This window comes from Aotus nancymaae, unplaced genomic scaffold (assembly GCF_030222135.1).
Source record: "Aotus nancymaae isolate 86718 unplaced genomic scaffold, 86718_ANA_hifiasm-v0.15.2.pri h1tg000046l, whole genome shotgun sequence".
Lineage (NCBI taxonomy): Eukaryota > Metazoa > Chordata > Mammalia > Primates > Aotidae > Aotus > Aotus nancymaae.
The window spans coordinates 19,956,122-19,975,196 of NW_026988460.1; the positions used below are offsets into that span (position 1 = coordinate 19,956,122).

The 19,075-nt window shown below is 46.9% G+C and overlaps 1 protein-coding gene across 4 annotated transcripts in view; it reads right to left on the reverse strand.

Annotated features, from left to right (window-relative positions):
* SRGAP3 (SLIT-ROBO Rho GTPase activating protein 3) overlaps positions 1-19,075 on the reverse strand; it is a 255,614-nt gene that overhangs the window by 67,312 nt on the left and 169,227 nt on the right. For all 4 annotated transcript variants that reach the window (XM_012471183.2, XM_012471176.2, XM_021675291.2 and 1 more), the window contains exons 5-8: positions 9,987-10,172; positions 5,853-5,981; positions 4,175-4,396; positions 2,212-2,313 (exon numbers count right to left, since the gene is read on the reverse strand). In XM_012471183.2, coding sequence (XP_012326606.2) covers positions 2,212-2,313; positions 4,175-4,396; positions 5,853-5,981; positions 9,987-10,172 — 639 coding nt within the window. The remainder of the gene's footprint in view (positions 1-2,211; positions 2,314-4,174; positions 4,397-5,852; positions 5,982-9,986; positions 10,173-19,075) is intronic.

Here is a 19,075-nt window from a genome sequence, read left to right on the forward strand (position 1 = left end):
ATGTTTGTATAAAATTATTGTCACTCAAAGTCTGTTTCTTGTCACTCAGACCTGAGCTTAAATGTCACCTCTGGTGAATCAGTCCCCCCTGATATCTTCACTCAGTGCCTATCATTATCTAATATTTTCATTCATTTATTGGCTTGTTTTTGTGTTTTGTAAATGAAAAATAAAATTCTGAGCCCTCATCCATCTGAATGGACCTCTCCTCTTGGTCAGGGGCATTCCAAAGTTAATCTGAAAAACTAGTTTAGGGCATGAAGGGAAGGGGCAAGCAAACCTGCCTCATTATACCCTCCTCCTTTTTGATATTACTGTTAGAACAGACTCTAAGTCTGATAGAAACATTTACAGTCTATTCTCTAAAGCATACTACCCAGAGGTTTCATCTGTATGATAAAACCTTGGTCTGCACAACCTCTTATCTCAACCCAGACATTCCTTTCTTTAGGCAATAACTTAACTCTTTCAACCAATCACCAATCAGAAAATCTTTGAATCTGCCTATGACCTGAAAGCCCCCCTGCTTCCAGACCAAATATATCTTACATCTATTGATCGATGCCTTACATTTCCCTAAAATGTATAAAACCAAGTTGTGGCCCAATCACCTTGGGTACACGTTCTCAGGATCTCCTGAGGGCTGTGTCACAGGCCCTTGGTCACTCGTATTTGGCTCAGAATAAATCTCTTCAAGTATTTTATGGAGTTTGACTCTCTCTGTTGACAGTTTTAATTATTATCTGTCTTTTCTCACGAGAATATTCCCTCCTGGAGAGAAGGTGCTATGTTGTGTTATGTTCACTCACTTTATTCTCTATAATGTTTGGCACACAGTATGTGCCCTATAAATACTTGAATAAATGTCACTTGAATGAATATTGTTGAATGAATACACGAATCAATTCTTCTTTCTAACGCAGCAAGACAGGAAGCTCGGGTTCAAAATTAAGCATATTCAAGCCTGTTAGAAGCTCATACAGAGGAACAGTGGCTTCATTCTCCTTTCTCTGGACCTGATTTCCAATTTAAATTCCATTAATGTTACAATCCATATACTATTCCATGTAAACAATTTAAAATCCTTTGGGGGAAGATGTAGGGCTTAAATAAATAAAGAAAACACTCTGTTCATCTCCTGTCTCTTGCCAGGTTTGAAAAACAAACATATAATTTGTCTCCATACAACCTCCCCCCAGGGACTGCACTGATTTGCTATCATCCTGAGCTCCAATCTGTCTCACATTTGTCCTAGGTCTGCCCTTTGTGTAGATGAAAAGCAAAGCTGCCCTCTCTGCCCAGGATAGCACTCTTGACATTTGAAGACCAGGACTGCGTCTTCCCACCTCCTGCTATGACTGCACTTTCAAGAATAAACCTGCCCATGACCTTGAGTGTCACTCCCCGCATCCTGGTGTCCTTTCTCCAGGGGCCTCCAGTTAGTTGACATCCTCCTTGGAGGAGGAGGTTGGAATACGATGTTTCCCATGTGGCCTCTTCAGTCCACATCAGAATAGAGCCACTGCACTGGTATTTCCATCTGCACCCACTTGCTGAGAATCCTATGCCCCCCAGCTACAGGGGAGGGAGGCTGGGCCTGGAGCTCAGAATTCATGACACATTTAGTGTTCCCTGGGTTGTTTATTTCATTGTGTAATTTAAAATATCTAGTGTATTTTCTAATGATAAAACAGAAATTCATTGCAGAAAACAAAAGAAAGCTCAAAGAAGTAAACAGAAAGTACCTATCACCCCACAACCCAAACATAATAACTAATAACATTTAAGCATTTCCCTGCAGTCTTTTTTCTATGCCTAGGAATATACACATGCTTTAGTTTACTCCAGTTATGGCAATATAGAACACAGACTCCTATTTCCGTTTATTTGTTTTTTGAGATGGAGTGTCACTCTATCACCCAGGCTGGAGTGCAGTGGCATGATCTCAGCTCACTGCAACTTCCGCCTCCCAGGTTCAAGCGATTCTCTTGCCTCAGTCTCCCACCTTTTGTTTTTGTTCACTTTAACATCTTATAAGTGTTCCCCCAGGCTATTAATGATTCTTGGTGTGTGTGGTTTTAATGATTGCGTACTATTCCATCTTATAAGTGGAACCATCATTTCTTATGCATTCCATGGCACAAGTAGACTCCCCAGGACAAGCCAGGCTTTCCAAAGGAAGTCCCTTATAGGGTAGAGGCACGCACTCACCTCCTCATTCTCTATCTTGAGGGTGGCCAGTCTGGACTGCAGCTGGTGATACCGCATGAGCAGTTCTGTCTGGACAGGCTGCTGAGCGCTGACCTGGCATACCTGCAGGAATAACAGCCACCATCTGTGGTTGCCCTGTGCCCTCCTCACCTGTGTGGAGCTGGGGCAGGGCTACCATTAACATCCCAATCCAGGAAACTTAGGCTCAGAAAGGTTGAGTGCCCTGCCCATGGTCACAGAGCTCATAAGTGGCTGTGGCAACCAAAGCCAGATGAGAACCAGGGTCTCCCTACTCAAAGTCTGACCTCTTGCCATTGCCAGGTGTGGCCTTTCAGTCATGATCTACATTTGGGAAGCACTTGAAGGTTTACAAAGAACCTTAACATACTCTTATTAAGCAAAACTAATTGGTTAATTTCAAGGCAAGAAGTTGTGGCAAGAAAGCAACCACCTAAGAGAAACAATAGAAAAAAACCCTAAGTGAGAAACGACCAGGGGTGTGCTCTCACTGTGCTGCAGAGCAATGCTGCAGCGGGGCAACTGTGAGACAATGCACTCTCACAGCTCATAGCTCCTCATCCCCCAGCAATTGACTAGGTGAGAGCTTTCTTTTTTTTTTTTCATTTTTTTGAGACAGGGTCTCACTTTGTCATCCAGGCTGGAGTGCAGTGGAACCATATCGGCTCACTGCAACCTCCACCTCCTGGGTTCAAGCAATTCTCCCGCCTCAGCCTCCCAAGTAGCTGGGACTACAGGTGCCTATCACCATGCCCAGCTAATATTTGTATTTTTTAAAATAAAGATGGGGTTTTGCCATGTTGGCCAGGCTGGTCTTGAACTCCTGACCTCAAGTGATGCACCCACCTCAGCCTCCCAAAGTGCTGGGATTACAGATGTGAGCCACTGCCCTCCACCTTTCATGTGGGACTGTAGTATTACCTGCGGGCTGGGCTGCTGGCAGGCATGTGCCCCTCACCCCTTCCAGGAACACAGCTAGGATCACAAGGGACAGCAGGGCTCTGAGGACAGCGCTAGTTATTTGCCACTAACTGTGCAACCCAAAGTTTACAGTCACCAGTGGTCACTATGGGGCCAGGATTTTCAGGCCCAGGTGATGGGCAGAAAGGGCTAGAGTCGAAGGCAGAGGTAAGGGGGTAGGCACAGCAGTGCAGCCCTGCAGAAGTAAGTGGGCAGAGCTATGCAGAGGGTCTAGCAAGTGCCATAGTCTCAGATGCTTCCTCGCCCCTCGCATCCCAGCAAGTGCCACAGATGGCCCAGCTGAGCCTCACTGGGACCCAGAGTCTGGCTGGGTCTGAGACACTGTTCAAGTGGGTTGCCCCAATGCCCAAAGGGAGCAGTGACACAGACAAACTCAAGGAACTATTTGCATAAGGAATTTTGTAAGCCTTGGGTAACTAGTAGGGCTGTGTTGGAGCCAGTGACAAGGGTGTTCTTCCCATTTGTTTTTCATTTGTTTTCTATTTTTTTTTTTTTTTCCAGAATGTAATAAGGATCTGAGCAGCACAAGCACTGAAGGAACTCAATTGTCTGGTGTATCAAAGGCTTGCAGTGTTGAAGGAAGGGAGCTCTGCCCACACCCTGGCGGAATGCGCCAGCCTGAATGGCTGTGGTGAGGCTCAGGCTTCCGATCCACCTCATCTGGGCATCTGAGGGAAGAACATGAGCCTGTGTGCAGACTGGGGCTCCCTTAGAGTATTCTAGACATAGCTGGGAGGGGCTCTAAGGGAAGCCAAGGTCCTGCAATTATGCACAGGGGGGACTTGAGACCGCAAGATTGGGGTATTAGTGGTAAACTCCTTGGCTGGGGAAGCTCATGAACCAAGAGCTTGACCCCAGGCCTTGGATAGAAACTTCCTGTATGTACAACCAGGGCTGATGTTCTGGAGCACATAGGGGAAGAAAGGGAGGCAGCCCCAAGCCCGGGCTCCTGGGGGAAGCCTACCTCATCCCCCATGTGGGGCTGGAACTCGAACTTGAGTGGAGGGCAGAAGACCTGGTTGCACATGTCCATGACTGTGTGTTTGTCACTTCGGGAATCCAGGTTGTCCACCGCATTCTCGATGACATCCAGCCCCTCATGGCGAGACGTCTCCAGGTTGTATTCAGCTGAGAGGTAGGTCCGGAAGGTGCGGGCCAGGCTGGCATGAAAGCCCAAATCACAACACTTGGGGAGAGGCAACAACAGAAGGATGCGGTGAGAGCCAGGACATGGAGGGGTGGTCACCAGCAACCACAGCGACACGACTACCTCCCTTTCCACAGCTGAATCTTCTATCCCAGAGGTCCCGAGGAACTTTGGAATCCTACTGCACAAACAGCACCGTGGCCCTCAGGGGGAGTTGCGGTTGAGATTTGGGCAATAGCAGAACTAAGCTCCCTACATTCACCATCTTTCTCTTCTTTAAGGTGGCATGCATGCATCCCCACCACCTGGAATACTCTTCTTTCAGAATTCAGTTTAGAGGTCACTTCCTCCAGGAAGCCTTCCTTGATATTCTCCCCACTCAGAGTTGGTCAGGTGTTCCTCCTCCAAGTGTCCATGCTTCCCTCCACTTCCCTCACTGTGACCCCTGCCACTTAGTATTAAAATCACCTATCAACATGTCCTTGGTAAGGTAAGCTCCCCGAGGGCAGACCCACAGGCTCCTGCATCTCAAGTTCTAGACCATGGCAGGTGCTCAAATTAAGATATGGTAAATGAATGAAAAGAGGGCTGAAAGAGCAAAAATGAAAGTTGAAAGGTAGTAAAGAGGAGGGTCTGGCCTTGGGCCATTTGGGAGCTCCCTTTCCTTGTGATGCTGACAATGGGTCCCCGTCTGGAGCCATGGGAATAGCAGGAGCCCCCTCACTTCCTGATAGGATACACCAGGAAAAGAGCTCATCAACCAGTACCAAGCCCTTACTAAGCATGGACAGGGTCAGCTCCCCCATCTGTGCAGGAAGAGGGACACGAGAGAAACCCAGTCCTGGCTCCTACTTAGATGACACAGAAGCCCTCCCCAGTGCCACCGCTCACAGTGTTCTTTCTCCTAGTCTGCTTGTCCCTGCCGCGTGTCCTGCACAGCTGGTACTTGGGGAGTCAGTGTTCTGTTCTCCATTTGCTTAAGCTCCCTGATTTCTCCCAAGATAACCTCCCTACACAAAGCTGAACTGCATAATTAATTCTGTCTCATTTCCTATTTTCTTTCGCATGTATGTGTGTCCGGCTGAGCGGCCCTAGGGGCACTAAACATATTACTAATAACATCTCCTTTATCACACTGGGAAATCCCCCAAGGCATGAACTGTATATGGTTCACCCCTGAACCCCTCAAACCCAGCAAAGGACCTGGTGTCCAGGAGGGTACCTGGGAAGTTGGCATTGGATATACGACTGCCCAAGCCAACTGCACAGGAGCCACCAGAGGCCCATGTCCCACTAGTGAAAATAGACACCAGGAGGTAACACCCATTTTCCAGCTCCCAAACATTCGCTGCCCTTCCCTTCCAGCAGGGCTCAAAAGACTCTTGGCTGCCCGAGAATGTCAGCTAAAGACAAAGATCAGCCCCTCCTTCAGCCAGTGATATGCACCAGCCCAGGCATGGGCCCTGTTCAGTCCCAGACTCCCTAGGGAGCTCACATCGATCAGATCGGAGACGTCATGGATGTAGTATTTGCTTATAGCTGCGTTGGTAGCTGCCAGATTGAGCAAGTAGTCATTTCGGGCCTTTGTGCATTTCAGCTTGTTCTCAGAGTACTTGGCCTGCCTCTGGAAGAAGAAAAGAGTAGATGTAAGAGCAAGCCATCTAAGAGGACAGGACTTATGATTTTCTTTTATTTTTTTAGAGTCAAGGTCTTGCTCTGTCCACCCAGGCTGGAGTACAGTGGTGTGATCATAGCTTACTTCACCCTCTACCTCCTGGACTCAAGCAATCCTCCTACCTCAGCCTCCTGAGTGGCTGGGACTATAGATGCATGCCATCATACCTCGCCAGTTTTTTTTTTTTTTTTGCAGGGGGGTCTCACTATGTTACCCAGGCTGGTCTGGAACTCCTGACCTCAAGCCATCCTCCCACCTCAGCCTCCCAAAGTGTTGGGATTCCAGGCATGAGCCACCATGACTGGCTCAGTGGTTTCTTTTCTTTATGGTAGCTGCCTGCCATCTATGCCCTGCACAGCTACACCTATGGAAGACCTCCATCTGCTAGACGGGAAAGGGATGGACCTGGACTCAGGCAGATCCCCTTAGATTGCACCTGTGCAGCCAATGAGGACACTAGAAAAGCAGCAGCCTTCTGATGGTCCCTGCCAGGGTGGGGTGTAAATAAGACCCCTGGCAGGGCACAGTGGCTCATGCCTGTAATCCCAACATTTTGAGAGGCCGAGGCAGGCATATCACCTGAGGTCAGGAGTTCAAGACCAGCCTGGTCAACATGGTGAAGCCCCATCTCTACTAAAAATACAAAAATTAGCTGGGTGTGATGGCACACACCTGTAGTCCCAGCTACTCAGGAGGTTGAGGTGGGATAATCACTTGAACCCAGGAGATGGAGGTTGCAGTGACCGAGACTGCACCACTGTACTCAAGGTCTAGGTGACAAAGCAAGATTCTGTCTCAATAAATAAATGAATAAATGAATAAATAAATAAATAAATAAATAAAACCCCTACCCAGCACCCTCCAGCCACTTCCCAAACTGCTGCTCCTGCCTGAGGAGCCCTCTGTGCCCTGGCTCCTGTCCACTTCTCAAGCCCCGCCTTCCCCCATGCTCCCTCTCATTTGCTCAGCCTCCTTGGTCCATCCTTTAAGAGGCCAAGTTCATTTCTATCTCAAGGCCCTTAGTCTTGTGGTTCCCTCAGCCCGGCCAGTCATCCTCCCAAATCCCAACATGACCTGCCCCTTCATGTCATTCAGGTCCTGACCCAAGGTCTCAAGGCCAGACTGGCCTTTGATGACAAGCTCATCTACCTCTCCCCTCCCTCTACCCACCCCTGCCCTGCTCTTTTCTTTATAAGCACTTCCACCACCTGAAATTGCATTTTTTAAACCCCTTTATTTACTCGTTGATTGTCAGTGACCTCCCACTAGAAAATAAGTGGGGTTAGGGACTTGATCTGCCTTGTTCATTGCTAGGTCTGGAGCACACAGAAATGTCCTTGCACAATGTAGGTATTTGGTGATTTTCAGTGACTGGAGGACAGGAGGGAGGAGGATGGCTGTCTGGATGGGTGTCGTCGGGAGAAGAGGTGGGGGCAGTTAGAGCAGCCCATCTTGGCTGGGACCCAGCTGCCACCCAGGGAGCTACTCCTGTCTGGGCCAGCCTGGGAATGGAGGAGGAAAGAGTAAACAGGCTGGAGCGCTATCCCCTGCCCCTTTCAGACTGAAGAGACCCCTGCTGGTAAAATGTCAGCTCTCTGTAAATAAATGGTTTTCCTCCTTCATCTAGATACTCTTAGACCTTCCTATTCCACAATGAGTTCTCAACATTTTAATTCTCTTCAGAGATCTCTAACTTTTCTCCAGGGTCCTGCCAGTTACATTCTACACCAGCCATGCACCCAACCCCCACAAAGAGTTTTGATATTCTTGGCCTATTTCCAGTGGCCCACTATGACCATGACCCTCAGACCATTTTTAGCCCTTCATGGACTCATAAAATGTTATACCTAGAAAGGATGTTAAAGGTATTTTCGTTAAACTCATCTGTTTTACAGACGAGGAAATGAGAACTGGAGAGAAGTGGTTTGCCCAACAGCCAAGTAGCTAATTGAACTAAACATACAACTCTGAACTAACAGTCAGCCTCTGGACTCCCAGTTAGCACTCTCAACTCTGCTTCTCCCTATGTTGTAGTCCTATCATTCCCTGCTCGGTTATTTTATTTTATTTGGCTATTGTGAATAATGCTGCTATTCATGTACAAGTTTTTGACAAACATATGTTTTTATTTCTTGGGTGGATACCTAGGAATAAAATTTTTGAGTCACATGGTAACTTAATCTATGTTTAACATTTGCATTGCTTCCCAAAGTGATAGAATCATTGTACATTCCCTCTAGTAGTGTATGAAAATTCCAATTTCTTTAAATTCTCATCAATACTTCATATAGTCTGCCTTTTTAATTCTAGCCATCCTAGCAGGTGTGAAGTGATATTTTATTGAGTTTGATTTGCATTTCCTTAATCACTAATGATACAGACGATTTTTTTTTTTTTTTTGAGACAGGGTCTCATTCTGTTGCCCAGGCAGGAGTGCAGTGATGCAATCACGGCTCACTGTAGCCTCAACCTCCCCAGGCTCAGGTGATCCTCCTAGCTCAGCCTCCCAAGTAGCTGGGACTATAGGCACATACCACCACGCCTGGCTAATGTTTTTATTTTTTGTAAAGATGGGGTTCTGCCATGTTGCCTAACCTGGTCTCAAACTCCTGAGCTCAAACGATCTGCCCACCTCAGCCTCCCAAAGTGTTAGGATTAACAGGTGTGAACCACCATGCTTGGCCCAGACAATCTTCTCACCTACTTATTGGCTACTCGTATATGTTTTTTTTTTTGTTTTTTGAGACGGAGTTTCGCTCTTGTTACCCAGACTGGAGTGCAATGGCGCGATCTCGGCTCACCGCAACCTCCGCCTCCTGGGTTCAGGCAATTCTCCGGCCTCATCTCCTGAGTAGCTGGAATTACAGGCATGCACCACTGTGCCCAGCTAATTTTTTGTATTTTTAGTAGAGATGGGGTTTCACCATGTTGACCAGGGTGGTCTCGATCTCTTGACCTTGTGATCCACCCGCCTCGGCCTCCCAAAGTGCTGGGATTACAGGCTTGAGCCACTGCGCCCAGCCTCGTATATGTTTTTTCTAAGAGCAACATCTATTCAAGTTCTTTGCCCCCACCCCTTTTTTTCATAAATAGAGATGGAGTTTTGCCATTTTACCCAGGCTGGTCTCAAACTCCTGGACTCAAATGACCCTCCTGCCTCTGCCTCCCAAAGTGCTGATATTACAGGCATGAGCCACTGTGTCCAGCCCTATAGCACTGTTTTTAACTAAGCCTGGATAGGGTTTCACAATCCTCAACACAGTACCCTGGGCAATTGATCAGAGTTAACATGAGAGATGAGACGAATTTGCCACTCCTATCAGATTTGAAAACTCGGGCTCAGAGAGGTGTTATAAATGTGGCATTTGCATAATCCAGCCCAACTGACTCCAAAGTTAGAATTCCTTCCACCATGCCCTATTAAAGGACTTTTCCAGAATCAATACACAGGGATTCTAACTCTCTCGTCTTTGAGTTGGCAATGGCAATTTTGGAATCAGCCCTTCACCATGTTTCCAGGTGCTGGTGCCTCTTGTTGAGACACATTCAGTAATCAGTTCCCATCTCACCCCCAGCCCCTAACTCGGCCATCAGATTGGCTTCCAGAACAAGCTCCTGTTCCCACTAATGCCTGATGATTCCAGCCTATCTGAGAAGGCGCTTGCTGGGCGTGAATCTCATCACAGTTCAGTTTTCTTGCGAGTTGAGCCCCTCTTCTGCCTGCTGACCTTAGCACTAAGGCAGGCCTAACCAGTGCTAGCAGGGGCATGGCCAGCCCTGCTTCCATGGACCTTCAAAAGAGGAGATGCTGGCTACATTGTCCCATACCCCCAACCCCTACCACCCCACTGGGATGCAGGGGAATAAAAGGGACGGCCAAGGCTGTCTGCCAAGAGCATGGCCCTTCCCTTTGTGCCCTGTCCCCGATCTCTCCAAGCCCAGGGCCCCACTCACCTTCTCCTTCATCTTCTCAATCTTCTTCACGGAGCTGCGGCGCTGGGGCCGGTCCTCGTGCCGGAGCAGGTTCATGCTGAGGTCTCCGGACTTATTGAACTGCTTCTCCTCCTGCTTCTCGGCCTCCTTCAGCTTGCTTTCTGCACTGATGCTCTCCGCATGGTACATGTGGTAGGTTTTCATGACCTGAGGGTGCATGAGTAGGGGAAAACAGCACCGGTTATGGCCCAGTACTGTCCTCCCTGTTGCTCCTGGCTCCATACCAAGTCCTACACTCTAGTCAGCCGCTGCCCTGGTCCCACAATACGCTCTGCGCACCTGCCTTCCTTTACTTTTGTACAGACTGAGGACTGGATAATGATGATGATGATGGTAATGACCAGCAGCAGCAGCAACAGCAACATCACTAAGCCCTAACTAAGAGCCAGGTGTGGGCCAGTAAAGAGGAAATTAAAAAATAATAATAATAAATAAAAAGGAGGAAATTTAAAGGGGTAACCACAACTCCAGGCATCTGGGGACTGTCCGAGGTGACAAGGCAAGCCTGACTCTTGCTCAGCTGTCCTTTCTAGCCCTGCCAGCAGTGACTCTGGCATCCCTCCCGCCCTCTCCTCCCAGTGCCGCTGGGAAGACCCCTCCTCACATCCCCATGGGACTCGAATGGGGAACATCCTTCTTACACACATATCATTTCTCAGCTGTTTCCTGAAAAGCAATGGGCTGCAAATGGCTCTGTACCCAAAATGAATAATATTAAGTAACCCAATAGATATTCTATGCTCTCTGGAATAAATTCATCCTTGCCTATAAAAACAATTCCTATAAAGCAAATTGCACTTTGCTACTCTACTTCCATAATAAAAATGGATACTGTTATTATAGGGAAAATTTCTGAGCCAGAAGAAATTCTAGACATCATCTAATCTAACAACCTTCTAGTTTGACAAACAAGGAAACTGAGGCTCAGAGGTGCAAAGCATCAGTGCAGAGCTACCAGACTTTACATCCATGTAGCCAGGACCACAAGCAAAATATAGAACTCCCACTGCGCCAGAAAGATTCCTCATGCCCCTTTGCAGCCAATCCCTGACCCCATCCCAGCCCCAATCATACATTTGCCTTGTGTCACTGTAGATTGGTTTTGTGTGTTCTAGAATCCAGTTCCATGGAATCATAAAATATAATCTCCTTTGGGTCAGCCCTCTTTTTACTCAGCATAACTTTCCTGAGATTCACTGATGATGTCGTACATATCAGAACTTCTTCTTTTATGGCTAAGTATTCTACTGTATGGTTATGCCACAATCTGTTTACTTATTCATATGTCCACAGCTACTTGAGCTGTTTATAGTTTTTAGCTATTTTAAATAAAGCTGCTATGAATGCTTATGTACATTTCTCTGTGTGGACATGTATTTTCATTTTTCTTAGGTAAATACCAGGGATGGGATGGAGGGTCATATGGTAAATACATATTTAACCATACTGGAAATCTGGTCTCTCACTTTTAACCCACCACTTTTTCTCCCAGATCATCCTAGATTGTCTGTATCATTTTGTTAATAAATAGAGACGGGGTTCATCCATGCTACCCAAGCTCGTCTCAAACTCCTGGGCTCAAGTGATCCTCCTGTCTCAGCCTCCCGAAGTGCTGATATTACAAATGTGAACCACCACATCCAGCCCTGAATGAATTTCTTAAATTCATTATCATTCTGAGCAGACATAAATACTTTTAGTAGCCTGAGCACTGGCCGGGCCACTTCATACCAACAGCATTTTTATTGGCCCCCAACTAGAAATGTACTTTTCTTTTGCAATGTCAAGTTTATGAACATCTTTCTATGCTAAGAACAAAAAACAAACTTCTGGAATCCATGGCTCCTGGGCCTTGTTCATTCTCCTCTGTTGTTTGGATCACTACAACAGCTAATAGAGCAGAGGCTTCCTCCTGGGAATGAAATGTGCTCCTATCTAACCAAGCCCTGTAGGTCAGGGAACTTAGAATGAATTCCTGGCCAACCCTAAAATCTTATTCCTTCTCATTTGAAGTGCTGTGAAGTGAGTTTATTAGAATGAGGAATTCTGTGACTCTTTGTTTTGATACAGACTTTCACTCTTGTTGCCCAGCTGGAGTGCAGTGGTGCGATCTTGGCTCACTGCAACCTCCGCTTCCTGGGTTCAAGTGGTTCTCCTGTCTCAGCCTTCCAAGTAGCTAAGATTACAAGTGCACGCCACCACACCCAGCTAATTTTTGTATTTTAGTAGCGATGGAGGTTTCACCATGTTGGTCAGGCTGGTCTCAAACTCCTGACCTCAGGTGATCCACCTGCCTCAGACTCCCAAAGTGTTGAGATTATAGGTGTGACCACTGCACCTGGCCTCTGTGACTTTTATCATTAAATCACAGCATTGATTCATTGCTGAGAAAGTTCCCTTTGCCATAGGCCAGGAGTCAATGTGGCAACATGTATTACAGATCATGGAAGGTAAGAATATGGACAAGTGTCTGGGCTGAATCCTGATGCTCTCACTCACCAGCTGTGTGACCTTGGACAAGTCATACAACCTCTCTGCCCTCTGCTTCCTCATCTGTAAAACAGGGATAATAATAGCACTTCCTAGGGTTGTTGTGAGTACTAAATGAGTCAATTTCTGTAAATTGCTGAGAACAATACCTTCTGCATAGTAAGAGCCATGGAGGTATCTATCAGATGCTACCACTACCACCACTATCATCATTATCATACCTAATTTGGGCTCAGGGTTTAAGAACCTTAAACATACTCACTTGGAAACGCTTACAAGCTTTGGAGAAAATTAACTAATGTAAAGAATATATATTTTTATGCCATGTTTCTCCCTTCTTCCTTTATCCTAAAAATCTCCCAAATTGTAAAACAATACATAGATTTAAAATGCAGTCAAATTTCCTTCGTGCGTCTTGTTGGAAAGATTGCTTCTCTGCATTCCATCCATTTTTGCTCATTTGGAATCTCCCTAAGACTCCTAAAACCCTCCTTCTTGCTGATTTCACCTCCTCTGTATGCCAGTTCCACCAAGATCACATCCAAATAACAAAATGGACCAGAAAATGTGCCATATTGATGCGTTCTCGACATCTAGTGGCCAAAAGGGGTGACTGCAGACTTGCAGAGAAAGCAGTTGCCTATTTTGATGATCTTCACGTCTTGTTTAAAAGGACACTGGGGCCTGTCAGGGGAGGCAGAGGGAGGGATAGCATCAGGATAAACAGCTAATGCATGCTGGGCTTAATACCTAGGTGATGGGTTGATAGGTGCAGCAAACCACCATGGCCCACGTTTACCTATGTGACAAACCTGTGCGTCCTGCACATGTATCCTGGATCTTAAAATAAGTGAGTCCTTTGAGTTATTTGGATATGATCTTGATGGAACTGGCATACAGAGAGAATGAAATCAGCAAAAGGGGGGAGTTCTAGGAGTTTTAGGGAAATTACAAATGAGCAAAAATGGATGGAATGCAAAGAAAGAATAAATAAATAAAATAAAATAAGTGTGGCTAAAAGGCTGGAACACCTGCTGCGGCTGTCTCCAGGACCCCACCTTCCTTCCCCCTTCTCGACATGTCCCTCCACATCCACAGACAATCCTGGTTTCTTTGCCTCACCACCATATTGCTGGTGCTTTTCAAGTCTGGATCCCACCCCTGTCTGCGTTCAATGATTCCTGCTACATCTCCTTTTTCTATTTTGGCTTCTGAGTCTGCTTGCCTTACCACGAATCTATCAGCTGTGTTGGGTAGTTCAGGGGAAAAGAGAGCCTTTCTATTTACAGCTAGATCTTCCTTCCAATCACCATGCATCCATCCACTCACTCAAGGTCAGCAGCCCAGCTGGGTGTTCTCAATTCCCACATATCCTTTGCCTAGTTTTCTTTTTTAATTTTATCTCCCGTTACATCATTTTCTACTCTTTTTGAGCCACAGAGTACTCTTCCTGCCCTCCGACAGGCCAAACTTCCCAGCATAGCCTCTAAAACTTCATTCCAAAAATCCCATGCTTGGAGAAGATAACCCAAGAACCCTGTGGCCAAACTCCCTGTGATCTAATTGATTCCTGATTTCAAGAATAACAGTGAACTCCACTGCCCAGGGTGACTTCTGTCAGACAGCTGCCACCAAAGAGTTCACCTGGAGGCTTCTCTGACATGAGTCTATTTGTACCCAGAATCCTCTAGGTGTTTCTTTTATTTAATTACCTGATACATGGGCTTCAGCATGAATGGTCCTTAGCTCAATAGCCTAGAACAGTTTGCTCAATATTGCCAGTCCAGGATGCATTAAATAATATTTAACCTTATCTATTACTTTAAAGTTTGCAAACCTCTTTCTCCTTCTAGTGATAGAGCATTTCAGTGCGTCCTTGCCCCAGTCCTGGGAGGCAGTGTGATGAGAGTAACAACCATGATAGCAGCTAGCCTTTATTGAGCACTTACTATATGCCAGACCTTGCTCTATGAACTTTACCTATATTAACTCATTTATTTCTCACAAAAACCCTAAGAAATCGGCATTCTATGATCCCTGCTTTACAGATGAGAACACCATGGCCCAGAATAGGTCAGTAAGTTTCTCTAGGACAAAAGCTGGTAAGTGGAGAGTCAGGGTTCAAAGCCAAGGTTGAGCACATGGTTGTTTTGCTTTCCCCATACCCTTTTCTCAACTGTAAAACAAGGGTGAAAGGCTCCTCCAGCCCACTGAAATTCGGGAGACTTGGTTTGGAGACTCAGCCCTCCCATCACTTGCTGGGTGGCTGTGGAGAGGCATGTAGTCTCCGTGCCTGCCTGGTAAAGATCAGAAGCGGGTAGATGAGGAAAGTGCTCTGTCAACTGCAAATTATCAAGTGACCAGCTCAAGTGACCAGCTGCCAGTGGCAGTGTGCCCAGGGCTGGGAAGGGGCAGAGGCAGATGCAGGAGCTCAGCTGAGGCCAAGTCGCTGAACTGGCGATGTCTGAAGGGCCCCTCAGAGGTACCCATCCGCTTGATGCCAAGTAAGGAGTTCACTTTCCAGCCCTCCAGACCCTTTTGAGGGAGTCTAGGGAAGAACCTCATAGGGACACGTGGACATGTAAGTTAAGACCACTATTCTTGGTCCCAGTTCAGTTGCATGTGTTCTAAGAATGTAAGGGCCAAAAGGAACTCCATAAATCTCGGTGTCCTAGCCCCTTATTTAAGGGAACTGAGGCTCAGAAATAGCAAGAGTGCTGTTCAAAGTCACACAAAAAGCCAGGCAGAGCTGAGACTGCAGGCTGGGTCTGTTGACTGCTAAGCATTGCCTCTTCTGGTAATCACACTGCCTTTTGCTGTGCACACATTGCTTTTTGCCTCCTCCCTGATCCTTGGATTCTGAAAACAGCAAAGTGTTATCTGCATCATCCTTCAGCCCCTCATTTAAATGCAGAAGAAGGCAAACAGAATCTGGAAGTTGACAGCATCCATAAATGGACACCTGGGGCAGGATAAGGATCAGTTGTGAGAAAACAGCTTCTCAATGATGCAGTCCCTGTGTGCTTCCTCCGCCCCACTGACAAGGCTGTCCCTGGGCACAGTGGCTCTCTGCCGCCAACATTTGTATATGGGTGAAACCCTAGGCCAGTGCATGACAAAGACCTTGGAAAAAAAAGAGAAACAAAGTCCTAAGGCCAGTATCTTGTTATTGATTGTATGCTCTGTGCCAGAGCAGAACCTGGTATCCAGCAAGTATCAATATATATTTGCATGAATGAACGAATGTTTGGTTTGGATGGCTGGACCAACAGATCAAAAGATCAATGGGTCAATGAATATGGCTGAATGGATGGGTACATGGATGGATGGACAGATGAACAGATGGGTGGGTAGATAAATGCAGGGATGGACAGGTAGATGGGATAGTGGATGAAAGGGAGAAAGGACAAGAAGAAGGCAGGGAGGGAGGGTAAAATAAGGGAGGTACAGTTCCATTGCCTTTGTTCTGCTGAGCATACTTGGGAGTAGGGAGATAGCTGCACCATCAATCATTAAATATTTATTGAGCAGTTCATCATGTGCCAGGTACTATGCTAGGCAATACTACAGTGTAGAAGACATGCAGGGTCACTGCCCTCATTGGATCCACACTGCAGTAGAGACACAGGCAATTATACTAGTGATGATCACATGGTATGATAAGTGCAATGCTGAAAGGAGTATAGGCATTACAGGAAGGCTTCCTGGAGGAAGTGACATCTAAACTGAACATTGCAGGAAGAGCAGCTGTTAGCAGGGTGAACAGGGCTTGGGGTGGGGGTGGAGTGCCCCAGACAAAGGGAGCAGAGTGAGCATTAGCCCAGAAAAGCAGGAGGCAAACAGGACTGAGGAGCCTCTGATAGGTGGAGGAGCATCAGGTGTGTCTCAGCACCAGCCAATGGAACCACTTCTTCCTTTCCCAGCGACTCCCCCTCAGTGCACATCTGTTGCTTTTCTCTGCCCAGACTCATCCAGTCTTCCTTCTTTGGGAACAGCCCCTTAATTTTACTTTGAGGAAATCCCCCAAATTCCCCTCCACTATTCTCAGTACATTTGGTTCATGGGAAGCTGACATCACCCTGCAATCCTGGAGTGGGCACGAGACCCCAGCCTGGCCAATCCATAAACATTATGTTCATCTGGCCATAGGCAGTTCAGCCAAGCAAATTAGATGCTACCCTGGTGCTTTGCTGGAAACACTGGGAAGGGAGTGTTCTCTTTCCGCTGGAGGATGGGGAGAGGCTGATTGGAGGAGAACCTGCGGTGCTAGGGACCATCTTTGTCAACACATGGAAGAAGCCAGCCAGATCATGAAGTCCACACAGAGAAAAACCAACCAAGTGGCAGAGAGACTGATTCCCAAAGGTGGCTGGGTGGGTGGCTGGGTGGGTGGATGGATGGGTGGGTGGGTGGGTGGATGGATGGGTGGATGGATGGGTGGACTGGAAAGAGTGAGGAAGGAAGGTAGGAAGAGAGGGAAGGAGGGAAAAGGGTAAAATGGGGGAAGTGTAGTTCTACTGCCTTTGATCTAGTGAGTACATAGGTGGGGAGAACAGCTACACCTTCAATTATTAAATATTTATTTATGTGTCTATACCAAGTGCACTATAGTCAAAATACAGTATAGAAGACAGATAGGGTCTCTGGCCTCACAGAGTATATGATGTATTGGTGAGACAGACAATTAAATCAGTGAGTGAGCCACTGGATCCAGCTAGACCTGAGCTACATGTTCATATGATTCAATAGAGTGTCATTTTTACTTAAGCCAGTTTGCACTGGATTCTAGTCCCTTGCCACTAAATGAATCCCAAAAGGTAGATCCTTCCCTTCCAGCCTCCCCAGCTACCCATATCAGTCCTGATCCCAAGCAGCCAGGCTCAGTGCAGTGACTCAGGAGCAGTGTTAACTGGGCAGAGTCTTTCTCCCGCATCCCGGCTGCTGCTTCCCACTGCTCTAAGTGCTGCTCCTTCTGTCCCTCAAGGCATTCAGGAACTCTCCACTGTCGATCAGATACCATCTCTTCTCTGGCGCCTTCCTGGTACTCAGAAGATTTCATCACCCCCTCTTCCATGTTCCCTCACACTGTCATATCCCCATTAAGACACCTGTCATAGCGTGCAGCCACATCTCATGGTCTGGACGTGCTGATGATCAATACATGTATTCTCAGTGAATGGGTGTCTGGGCAGGACAGCGGAAAGAGAGGGGAAGGTTACCTAGACGGAAACCTCTTCCATTCTGCTTAGGACCAGTTCCATCCCTGGATGACACACTGCATACACCCTGGCTGGCAGGCTGTGACAGCCCCGCAAAGCTGCCCTGCCCTGAGTCTGAGCCAGGAGGCCCCTGGTCTCCCTTCCAGGGCACAGTGGCATGATCAAAGCCTGGCAGGAGCCTCCACATTCCTCAAGCTCCACACCTTCATTCCACAGACGGAGGAAACCAAGTACCAGAGCCCCACTATCTGGCACTGGGTCACTGTTTCCACTTGTGTTAGCAAGGTGACTTTCAGTGTCATGGGAAGGAAACATTGCTAAACTGGACACTAGCAACCTAGTAACAGAGGTGACATGGGGACGGAGGAAGCGTCAGGAGATATGCTTCTCTAGGTGTACCTGCTTGCATTGTTTAATTTACTGTTATTAACCCCTTTCAGCTCTCTGAGGATCCTTCTGATTACATCAGGAGGAAAAACCAGTTGGTGCCCACACATCTTCAAAGCTTCTCGCCTGCTGCTCTGGCAGGCACAAGCTTGAATGTACAACACTGCTTGATTTTCACTTAACTAACAGAATGCTTCTATTTATACCAAACTGTGTTTCATCTGTTAATGTGAAATATCATTTCCTTCCACAGTAAATGCAGATTCCTAGTTTATTTTTTAACTTTAGATTTTAAGTTTGTTTGAGACAGGGTCTTGCTCTGTCACCCAGGCTGGAGTGCAGTGGTGCAATCACAGCCCACTGGAGTCTCCACCTCCCAGGCTCAGGGTAGCTGGGACTACAGGTACCTGCCAACATGCCTTGCTAATTTTTTGTATTTTTTTGTAGAGACAGGGTTTTGCTGTTTTGCCCAGGCTGGTCTCAAACTCCTAGGCTTAAACGATCTGTCTGCCTTAGCCTCCCAAAGTGCCAGGATTACAGGTAAAGCCAAGCCCAGCCCAGATAAGTAGCTTCTATATAGTCATATAAATAGTTTAATGTATTTATATCAGTAGTGTAGGGGAGTGCTTAAGCCCTTGGAGTCTGGAGCAGGCTTTGCTGCTCCCTCTCTTGGCGACCCTGAGCTGGCCACCTGGGCTCTCTGTGCCTCAGATCTCTCATCCCTAAGATGGGCATGGTAATAATGCCACCTACCTCAAAGGGTTATGGTGAGGATGAAATGGATCGTACATGTAAAGCATTTAGACCAGCCCCTGGCCTACAATAAGCACTGTACATGAATGGAGGCTCTAGTTATTCATGAGATGAAACAATCTCCAAAATATACCTACAAAAGCAAAGCAAGATGCAGAATAGTAAGTACAGTTGTCACCACTTGCATAAAACAGGAATGTG